Raw genomic sequence first — 11,737 nt, 5'->3', positions numbered from 1 at the left:
AATTGTCCCCTTCCCTCCACTGTAGATCTGCCTATGCACATTCTGAACACCGAGGTGTTGGGGTTCATGGTCAAACCAGAGGACTATGAGAGCCTGGACCACGCTGCTCAGGACTTCCTCCACTTTAAGCTGGAGAACCTTGGTAAGCCTCTCCCCCTTAAGGCTGCGGTGTCATCTGCTCTTTGTTAGTATAGCCAGTAGCCATCTCAGTGTGTGCTGATGTAGCTCCATTGTTGCTGTGAACAATGTGTGTGGGCGGGTATAATTAGTGCAGGTCATAATAGAGGGGCTCTTTTAATAGTGTTCCCACAACATCCTTGACTGTGTATCCATTAGTGTGTGTATTGTCTCCTCCCACACAGTGGACCACCCCCCTATACTGCATTAGTGTGTGTGTTGTCTCCTCCCACACAGTGGACCACCCCCCTATACTGCATTAGTGTGTGTGTTGTCTCCTCCCACACAGTGGACCACCCCCCTATACTGCATTAGTGTGTGTGTTGTCTCCTCCCACACAGTGGACCACCCCCCCTATACTGCATTAGTGTGTGTGTTGTCTCCCCCCACACAGTGGACCACCCCCCTGTACTGCATTAGTGTGTGTGTTGTCTCCTCCCACACAGTGGACCACCCCCCTGTACTGCATTAGTGTGTGTGTTGTCTCCTCCCACACAGTGGACCACCCCCCTGTACTGCATTAGTGTGTGTGTTGTCTCCTCCCACACAGTGGACCACCCCCCTGTACTGCATTAGTGTGTGTGTTGTCTCCCCCCACACAGTGGACCACCCCCCTATACTGCATTAGTGTGTGTGTTGTCTCCCCCCACACAGTGGACCACCCCCCTGTACTGCATTAGTGTGTGTGTTGTCTCCCCCCACACAGTGGACCACCCCCCTGTACTGCATTAGTGTGTGTGTTGTCTCCCCCCACACAGTGGACCACCCCCCTGTACTGCATTAGTGTGTGTGTTGTCTCCCCTCACACAGTGGACCACCTCCCTGTACTGCATTAGTGTGTGTGTTGTCTCCCCCCACACAGTGGACCACCCCCCTATACTGCATTAGTGTGCGTGTTGTCTCCCCCCACACAGTGGACCACCCCCCTATACTGCATTAGTGTGCGTGTTGTCTCCCCCCACACAGAGGACCACCTCCCTATACTGCACTAGTGTGCGTGTTGTCTCCCCCCACACAGTGGACCACTCCCCCTATACTGCACTAGTGTGCGTGTTGTCTCCCCCAACACAGTGGACCACCCCCTGTACTGCATTAGTGTGCGTGTTGTCTCCCCCCACACAGTGGACCACCCCCTTGTACTGCATTAGTGTGCGTGTTGTCTCCCCCCACACAGTGGACCACCCCCTGTACTGCATTAGTGTGCGTATTGTCTCCCCCCACACAGTGGACCACCCCCCCTATACTGCACTAGTGTGCGTGTTGTCTCCCCCCACACAGTGGACTTAGTGTGCATGTTGTTTCCCCCCACACAGTGGACCACCCCCCTATACTGCACTAGTGTGCGTGTTGTCTCCCCCCACACACTGGACCACCCCCCTATACTGCACTAGTGTGCGTTTTGTCTCCCCCCACACACTGGACCACCCCCCTATACTGCACTAGTGTGCGTGTTGTCTCCCCCCACACAGTGGACCACCCCCCTATACTGCACTAGTGTGCGTGTTGTCTCCCCCCACACAGTGGACCTAGTGTGCGGGTTGTCTCCCCCCACACAGTGGACCACCCCCCTATACTGCACTAGTGTGCGTGTTGTCTCCCCCCACACAGTGGACCACCCCCCTATACTGCACTAGTGTGCGGGTTGTCTCCCCCCACACAGTGGACCACCCCCCTATACTGCACTAGTGTGCGTGTTGTCTCCCCCCACACAGTGGACCACCCCCCTATACTGCACTAGTGTGCGTGTTGTCTCCCCCCACACAGTGGACCACCCCCCCCTATACTGCACTAGTGTGCGTGTTGTCTCCCCCACACAGTGGACCACCCCCCTATACTGCACTAGTGTGCGTGTTGTCTCCCCCCACACAGTGGACCACCCCCCTATACTGCACTAGTGTGCGTGTTGTCTCCCCCCACACAGTGGACCACCCCCCTATACTGCACTAGTGTGCGTGTTGTCTCCCCCCACACAGTGGACCACCCCCCTATACAGCACTAGTGTGCATGTTGTCTCCCCCACACAGTGGACCACCCCCCCTATACTGCACTAGTGTGCGTGTTGTCTCCCCCCACACAGTGGACCACCCCCCTATACTGCACTAGTGTGCGTGTTGTCTCCCCCCACACAGTGGACCACCCCCCTATACTGCACTAGTGTGCGTATTGTCTCCCCCCACACAGTGGACCACCCCCCTATACTGCACTAGTGTGCGTGTTGTCTCCCCCCACACAGTGGACCACCCCCCCCTATACTGCACTAGTGTGCGTGTTGTCTCCCCCCACACAGTGGACCACCCCCCTATACTGCACTAGTGTGCGTGTTGTCTCCCCCCACACAGTGGACCACCCCCCTATACAGCATTAGTGTGCGTGTTGTCTCCCCCACACAGTGGACCACCCCCCTATACTGCACTAGTGTGCGTGTTGTCTCCCCCCACACAGTGGACCACCCCCCTATACTGCACTAGTGTGCGTGTTGTCTCCCCCACACAGTGGACCACCCCCCTATACTGCACTAGTGTGCGTGTTGTCTCCCCCCACACAGTGGACCACTCCCCCTATACTGCACTAGTGTGCGTGTTGTCTCCCCCCACACAGTGGACCACCCCCCCCTGTACTGCATTAGTGTGCGTGTTGTCTCCCCCCACACAGTGGACCACCCCCCTATACTGCATTAGTGTGCGTATTGTCTCCCCCCACACATTGGACCACCCCCCCTATACTGCACTAGTGTGCGTGTTGTCTCCCCCCACACAGTGGACCACCCCCCTATACTGCACTAGTGTGCGTGTTGTCTCCCCCCACACAGTGGACCACCCCCCCTATACTGCACTAGTGTGCGTGTTGTCTCCCCCACACAGTGGACCACCCCCCTATACTGCACTAGTGTGCGTGTTGTCTCCCCCCACACAGTTGACCACCCCCCTATACTGCACTAGTGTGCGTTTTGTCTCCCCCCACACAGTGGACCACCCCCCTATACTGCACTAGTGTGCGTGTTGTCTCCCCCCACACAGTGGACCTAGTGTGCGTGTTGTCTCCCCCCACACAGTGGACCACCCCCCTATACTGCACTAGTGTGCGTGTTGTCTCCCCCCACACAGTGGACCACCCCCCCTATACTGCACTAGTGTGCGTGTTGTCTCCCTTCACTGGGCCTGTGACCGTGGCAACCTGAACATGGTGAAACTACTTGTGAAGAGGGGAGCAGATGTTAATATTGAGGACACAGACAATCAGACACCTCTTCATTATGGTGAGAGATGGAGTATTTCTTTACAGAGGGTGCTTGTGTGTTAATACATGTTGAAGCTAGCTGTCTGTTTGTAGATCTTTGTTTGAGTCCCCTCTACGGAATAGTGAGGGAAGTCAGTTTGGCTGTGTATCTATGGTAACCTGTGAGATCTTGTATTTGCATTAATGATAGTGATCGAAGAAACATACCCTATAGCTATAGAAGTTGAGCTGGTTGATGAATTAGATTTAAATTATTCGTGGTAATAATTATTTTCTCTTTTTGATTATTGTATATTTCCTCTACAGCTGTGTCATGTGATCATCATGCTGTCATCTCTTATCTACTACAAGTGGAGACATTGCAGATTCCTATAGCTACCTCAAGATGTGATTGAGAATCAAACACTTATAGCTATAGCTAGCAGACAAACTTTTTAATCGAACACAATCTATTAATTTTGCACATCGCTCCCATTATTGACCAAATTTCAAGTTTTACATGATCAAAGAAAATTCAAATGTAACTGTAATAAAATATGGTGAAACTGTAGACAAAAAAGACAAAATGATGTAGTGTAAAGCAATCTACGTATCTATCAGAGGCTAGCTGCCATGGTAACAGTACAGTTAATAAGGTACTGAGTCAGTGTAGTAGTTCACACACTTGAGTGTGTCCATAATGACTAGCCACATCATAGGCAGTACGTCCGTCCTGTATAGTGGGTATGTGAGCAGTTAGTGATGAAGGGAAATAAGGAATTTTAACAGTGGACAGCAATACATAACCAGTAGAACACTGTTGCCATGGTGGTGAATAATTGTTACCTTAATTAAGGTTACTAATAAATAGACAGTAGTAATTTTAGCGTATCAGATTTTTAAGAGTACTAATTTTGGCAGAAAATTCATTAGCACAATAATTATTTGTCAAAATGGTCAGATCATTTGTCATTGTGGTCTTGGAGAAAAGAAATGTAATTGGTGTTGCAACAGCAGGTCAAAGTCCAGTCCAGTCCAGTCGGCCAGTCCACTGATTAAGGACAGCCAGTTTTAAGCTTGAAAGGAAAGTTTTGAGTCAGATACAGGGGCTAGCTTGCTATAGCTTACTCTCAAGAGAACTTTTTTGAAATTCATAATGTGTTATAATAATAATTATTAGCGAGGTCTTAATTTAGCGTTAATAACAAATTTGCTAAAATTAGTACTCGTTTATAATACATACATGTACCATATAGCGGGTAATTTTTGTGGGGTAAATAATTTGTTTAGTCTCATTGCCTGCACTGCATTCATACGTTCCGGTAAGCCACGCCTACGTTAAAATTTCGTGGAGGTCAGCTAGCTTGCCCTCGAAAATAACGAATTTTTTGCCCCACGAAAATTACCCGCTATACGGTAGTAACATTAAGGTATACCTAACTACTGTACTATATACTAGAATGCATCAAACATACGCCAACTTTGCGAGGGCTGATCAATTCGCAACAATAAAATCGCAAAACCTAAGTAAATACACACGATCCTCGCCAGAACGCAATAGTGATTGCAAAGGGTCAATTTTTCTGCTGACTTGGTTAATTCGCAAAGGTTTTTCACCAGCAAAATATTCTAGTAATACGTATAGTGATTACTAACTCACATTAGTCTTGATGTGGACGTCAGCCTTGGCCTCCAACAACATTCTAACAACTCCACAGTGATCATTCTGACTGGCTATGTGCAATGCCGTCCAACCATCCTGTAAACATCCAAATATTTTTAAACAAACAAACAGCTAGTAATAATAGCTGGCAATGTGCAATGCTGTCCCCCCTTCTCAACGCCTTTTAATCTTTGCAACGTTATAGCTTGCAGATAATTAAAGAACAATTTTTGTGGACATAAATTTTTGTAGGATTGCTAACCCACGAAAATTTTGTGCTATCCGGTATAGAAATTTCGATTGAAAGTTTCTAGCCCATCTGATAGCATTCTGATAGCTACCCTTAGCTTGCTATGTTAACAAAAGACTCACAGCCTGCAACAGTGTGGATGACAATCGTCTGAACTGAGAGTGAGGGCTGACAATAGCCTATATGGACAGGCCATGCCCATCTAATACTAACTTCGATGAAAGTCTACTATACTACTGCTACTGAAAGAAAATAGCTGTACAACAAGCCTATAGCTCTGTCTCTAGCTAGCTAGCTATATATAGCTCTGTGTATGAGTTTCAATAAGAATTTGTATTCTTTGTCAGGATATTTTCACTGATAAAAATAGGAATTTTACAGGAAAAATATCCATGCGCAAGCAGTCAGCAGCAGGCCTTATCTTTAATGGAAGCTGGGGTTCAGTGATCACGGAAACAGTTAGATCTAGGTCTAAACTATACTACCCTTGATTCTTTATCAAAGTTACTGTGAAAAATATTTGGAATGCAATTAAAAGAGAGATCACGAGATGCGTGTTGTACCTCGATACACCAACTACCAGTGCTCTCTACACAAACATGACTAGCTCTGGTGTCTATAATGGGCCAGGTCAACAGAACATGGGGAGCTAGTGGCCTCTGAGATGTGTGTACAGCTACTTACACTCACCTCTTTGGGTACATCAACATTGGCCCCAGCATCGATTAGGAGCTCCGTACATTTCTGGTGACCACTGAAACTGGCTGTCCAAAGAGGGGTCGCTCCCGACTGTACATAGGAGGAAAAAAATGTAAACAGCATGTTGTGGGAAATGGTGTTTGTACAACAAAACCAACCTTCTCCTGAGTGTTGACTGTAGCCTTTGCTGCTAAGAGAACACTCACTATCTCATCTTGTCCCTGGTGACAGGCTACAAACAGAGCTGTCTGGTTGTTCTGTTATAGACCATAAACCATATAATTATATATCACAGCAACTGGACCAGCTAATTGTACACTCTCCACTACTCAGTCCACTCATACACAGAGGTAGCCTCGTTCCCAGGCCGATTCTTTTGTATGGAATGGAAGGGAGGAAAATGCGGCCTGGTGTCTACTGATAGTGCGCATGCACTTAGTTTTGCTGTAAAATATGGGTAATCCCCTTCTTTTCCCCCTATCTACCGTGCTGTGCTTCTATTGTGTTGATCAAGAAGGCTTGCACACTAGTCTGAAGCCAGAAGAGCCTCTCGTCTACTTCACGACAGTCGTATGGTCGGAATGTCTGAGCTTGGAAGGACTGGCTATAGCAAGTCTTTGTGCATGCTTCCTATGGTACTTCTAACTGCTGCTTGAGAAGACAACTATACGACCATCGTAGAACTAGAGACTACTGGCCTCAGACTAAGTGTACCAGCTTTCTTGGACAACGCAATAGAGGGCATAAGCCATAGCTTCAGTATGGAAGTACGTATTACGGAACATATTCCTAGTAAACGGACTAGTTTGCAAAAGTTTTACATTAGTGCACGATTACCATGCGCACTAACACCCAAGCAATGGACACCAGGCCTTTTCCCCCTTCGAAAAAAGCGGCCTAGGAACGAGACTAACACGGAGGTGACAGTACACACACTCAACTATGGAATCAGCAGAGTACACAAAGACCACCATGCAGCGTGACTCACATTACTCTTGTTGTGAACGTCAGCCTTGGCCTCCAACAACATTCTAACAACTCCACAGTGACCCTTCTGACTGGCCTTGTGCAATGCTGTGACTCCATCCTGTACAGAGTCAAGATAGTACAGATCCACTCATTACACAAATAATATTATCAGTCATACAATATCACATGACTATATCTACACTAATGTCAGGGCAGAGGAGGTACGACACTTATTTAATTGACTCTTCATTTGTGATGACGTTTGTTTAGCTGGTAGTTAAGGTTACGGTATACTGTTCCACCCACGCTCAAATCTGCGTGGGTGTTCAATGTAGTTCAGCTAGTAAAATGGCTCTCATCTGGCAATGGTTACTCTGCGTTAATTCCAGGCACCAGGAAACCCCTCCTTACAGTATACTCTGCTGTTTCTTATTATACGAATAAAGGGGCAGGGTGACTGGAAGAGTTTTTCCCAAGAGAGTAAGATACAACAAAGTTACGGCTATTTTTCTAGCTGTTTTTGTAGGCTAATATAGCGACTGTAGAGTAGTAACAAGGATATATTTTTTGCTGTAAGGTCTCTATGAACAAGATCTCTTCGAGTCTCCCTCCAGTAAGTCTTTAGGCATCGAATACTGGTCAGAAAGACAACCTAGAAGCTATGCAGTCAACAAAATTTGACGACAAAATACTCAGTTTTTCCAGCTGACCTCAGACCACTTCATTGGATTACAAGACATATAAACTCTGAGTTATTATTGTAGCTAGCATTGTTCCATGTTCTCTTTCCATTGATAATCGTTGCAAATTACAAAAATAACGTTGTGATGAGAAATAAATATCTTATGAATCATTCATGAGCAATTAGTATACTGTAACCTTAACCGCGACCTTGTTACGACAAACTCTATAGGCCTGTAGAACGCTTGTAACTAGCTGTTTAGCTAGCTCTGTACGTTGCTCAAGGTCTCTATGGCTAGCTACAGTGTTTCTCCAGCTGAGGTCCTGGTTAGAACTCGTCCAGATGTATATGAAAGGTGCAGTGCTCTCAACATTTGTAGCAAGCATATCTCCTAACTGAATAGGGTTCACTGGGGTTCAGCGACGGAAACAGTTAGATCTAGGTCTAAACTATACTACCCTTGAGCCTTAGTCACAGAATAACAGAGTTATTGTAGGGAACACACTACACTGAACCAATGTAAAAAAAATTGGAATGCAATTAAAAGAGAGATGACGATGCTGTTGTTACTGGCTACATGCATACAGAGCTGTCTGGTTGTCCTGTGTTATATAGACCCATAAACCATAATTATAATTATGTATAACAGCAACTGGAGGGTTAGTGTAAAAGCTGGAATGCAGATATGGAACGAAACATGTAGCTGGCTGTAATCATCACATGACACCTGTTATTGGAAAGAGGATCAACAACTTACACACACTGTTGCACAGTGGTAGATATTGAGATAACAGTTTCATTGTTGAGAGTATAAATGTGGAATTTGCTGACTCCACAACCCAATGTGTGTGGAAATCAATGGCAAAATGCTTGGTCAGTGTGTCTCTTCAACACTCACAAATCGTTTAAAGTTTCACCAAGGGCCAAAACTTTACAGGCATGCAGATAGAAGAAATGTATAGCTTTGGAGTGTCCTGTATAGCTATAGACTTCACACTCCACCTTACTTTGGGCACAACATAATTACTTCGCTAAGTCTATAGACACGTATAATTATGTGTATTTGTAATGTTCACTGTTGCTACTATAATTATACTCAGTCTAATTTTTTACTCCTATAGTAATAGTCTTCTAAAATTCTGTAGCACAAGTATTTAAGACTAAGAACACCATCAGCAGCTCTCTTTTTAGTCATTCCATCTTTCGTTCTATTCCGCATTCCAGCTTTTACACTAACCGGCAACTGGACCAGCTAATCCACTACTCAATCCACTATAGTAAATCTCACCTTCCTTTGAATGTCAACTCTAGCTTTGGCAGCAATCAACAATTCCACTGCCCTCACATGACCATTCTGAGCAGCTACCCACAATGCTGTGGTCCCATCCTGTACAGAGTCAAGATAGTACAGATCCACTCATTACACAATATCACTCATACAATATCACACAATATCACATGACTATCTACACTAATGTCAGGGCAGAGGACACTTTTTTAATTGATGACGTTTGCTTAGCTGGCAGTTTATCGTGACCTTGCTACGACAAACTCTAGGCTTGTACAACACTTGTAACTGACAATTTAGCTGGCTCTGTACATTGCTCAAGGTCTCTATGGCTAGCTATAGTGTTTCTCCAGCTGAGGTCCTGGTTAGAACTCGTCCAGATGTATATGAAAGGTGCAGTGCTCTCAACATTTGTAGCAAGCATATCTCCTAACTGAATAGGGTTCACTGGGGTTCAGCAACGGAAACAGTTAGATCTAGGTCTAAACTATACTACCCTAGAGCGTTAGTCACAAAATAACAGAGTTATTGTGGGGAACACATTGCATTGAAAACCAATGTAAAAAAGATTGGATAGATCACGATATGCGTGTTGTACCTCGGTACACCAACTACCAGCGCTCTCTACACAAACATGACTAGCTCTGGTGTCTAATGGACCAGGTCAACAGAACATGAGGAGGCTTTGTGGCTAGTGGCCTCTGAGATGTGTGTATAGTAGCCTCGATTCCAGGCCGCATTAAAATACTGCCTGGTACTTTCAGAATATGGGTAATCGTACTACAAACGTAAAACCTTAGTACCCGTAATTTAGTCCCTAAGAATATGTTCCGTAATATTTTATCTCCATACTGAGTTCCGTGAAGCTGTATCTATTGCTTAGAAGGCTTGAACACTAGTTTGGAGGCTCTCATCTACGTCTACGATGGTCCTATAGCCAGGTTGTCTTCGCAAGAAGCAGTCTAGAGGCACCATACACTTCCCATAGCCTGTACTAATTGAATAGGGTTCACTGGGGTTCAGCGACAGAAACAGTTAGATCTAGGTCTAAACTATACTACCCTTGAGCCTTAGTCAGAGTTATTGTTGGGAACACACTACATTGAAAACCAATGTAAAAAAGATTGGAATGCAATTAAAAAAGAGATCACGATGCTGTTGTTACTGGCTACATGCATATAGAGCTGTCTGGTTGTCCTGTGTTATATAGACCATAAACCATAATTATAATTATGTATAACAGCAACTGGAGGGTTAGTGTAAAAGCTGGAATGCAGATATGGAACGGAACATGTAGCTGGCTGTAATCATCACATGACACCTGTTATTGGAAAGAGGATCAACAACTTACACACACTGTTGCACAGTGGTAGATATTGAGATAACAGAGTTTCATTGTTCAGAGTATAAATGTGGAATTTGCTGACTCTACAACCCATTGTGTGTGGAAATCAATGGCAAAAGGCTTGGTCAGTGTGTCTCTTCAACACGCACAAATCGTTTAAAGTTTCACCAAGGGCCAAAACTTTACAGGCATGCAGATTGAAGAAAGGTATAGCTTTGGAGTGTCCTGTATAGCTATAGACTTCACACTTCACCTTACTTTGGGCACAACATAATTACTTCGCTAAGTCTATAGACACGTATAATTATGTGTATTTGTAATGTTCAATGTTGCTACTATAATTATGCCTCGAGGCGAGGGATACGGTAAAGCTGACTGTGTGTGTGTGTGTGTGTGTGTATCTGTGTGTGTGTCTGTTCCAGCTGTAACTGCTCAACGGTTGCAATGCGACGAAAGCTAACAGCTTCTATAGGCTTCTAGCCACGTTCTCTTGGATTTTGATTCGTGGATTAGCAAACTAAAGCTTCTTTCTCGAGTTATGGCTAGTTTGACTCACATTGAAGGCTGTTGCAGTCTCTTCAGAATCTTTCATAGCATCATCTGTCCGCACAAACTTTCTATTCAACATATGAGTTGGCCTTGCACTAAAGCGCTAGCTTTTTGTTAGCTACAATACTCAGAAAATATCTGTTAAAACAGCTAGCTAGCAGTAGCCATTTGTGAAAATTGATCTCTTTGGACACACCCTTTAATTATTCCTGTGAATGTAATGCGCATGCGCGCTCATTCCCCATGTGTGAGAAATAATATCCAAGATCCAGATCCAGATCCAGATCCTCCTGGCAGAATCATCTTTGTCTTGAAGGCCTGGTAAGCCACAAAACACTACCATATAACAATATAGATAACAATATGCATGTACACAGGTCTTTTCTTCTTAGATATTATATACACTGAACTACACAGATCCTGGAAGAATCAATTTTCTTCTTTCTTGAGGTCCTGGTAAGCCACATAATACAGCAATAGATGCATGTAAATAAGTCTTTTCTTCTCAGTGACTTTATATAGATAAGCTAACTTTAATATTCATTATAGAAACTAATATAACACTCTAATACTTTTCAGCGAAAGCAAAAACATGGCGAGAGGCATTAGCACAGCGCCAGCTTGAACACTAGTTATACTCAGTCTACTTTTTACTAGTAATAGTCTTCTAAAATTAGCTTTGTCTCTATAAAAGGCTTCTGTAGCACTTTTTACAAGTATTTAAGTCCATACTACACTAAAAAAATACAGAGCACCATCAGCAGCTCTCTTTTTAGTCATTCCATCTTCCGTTCTATTCCGCATTCCAGCTTTACACTAACCGGCAACTGGACCAGCTAATCCACTACTCAATCCACTACTCTAGTAAATCTCACCTTATTTTGAATGTCAACTCTAGC

The 11,737-nt window shown here is 44.8% G+C and overlaps 2 protein-coding genes across 5 annotated transcripts in view; one reads left to right on the top strand and one right to left on the bottom strand.

Annotated features, from left to right (window-relative positions):
• LOC135342575 (uncharacterized) overlaps positions 1–11,737 on the bottom strand; it is a 242,336-nt gene that overhangs the window by 12,003 nt on the left and 218,596 nt on the right. Inside the window, exons 48-51 of the mRNA XM_064539323.1 lie at positions 8,945–9,043; positions 6,994–7,092; positions 6,164–6,262; positions 5,997–6,095 (exon numbers count right to left, since the gene is read on the bottom strand). Of these exons, the coding sequence (XP_064395393.1) occupies positions 5,997–6,095; positions 6,164–6,262; positions 6,994–7,092; positions 8,945–9,043 (396 nt within the window). The remainder of the gene's footprint in view (positions 1–5,996; positions 6,096–6,163; positions 6,263–6,993; positions 7,093–8,944; positions 9,044–11,737) is intronic.
• Positions 1–11,737, top strand: part of LOC135342747 (procollagen galactosyltransferase 2-like) — a 111,912-nt gene that overhangs the window by 3,589 nt on the left and 96,586 nt on the right. The window contains exons 1-2 of one of the 4 annotated variants that reach the window (XR_010396909.1): positions 24–142; positions 3,309–3,433. The exons of 1 other annotated variant lie outside the window; for it this stretch is intronic. The gene's annotated coding sequence lies outside the window, so the exon portion shown is untranslated. Of the gene's footprint in view, positions 1–23; positions 143–3,145; positions 3,434–11,737 lie in introns of those variants that run through there. 2 more of the 4 variants (XR_010396908.1, XR_010396907.1) reach the window with 2 other exon arrangements.

Source organism: Halichondria panicea, chromosome 10 (assembly GCF_963675165.1).
Source record: "Halichondria panicea chromosome 10, odHalPani1.1, whole genome shotgun sequence".
NCBI lineage: Eukaryota > Metazoa > Porifera > Demospongiae > Suberitida > Halichondriidae > Halichondria > Halichondria panicea.
The sequence above is the reverse complement of the archived record's forward strand: the minus strand, read 5'-3'. Positions and strand labels throughout refer to the sequence as shown.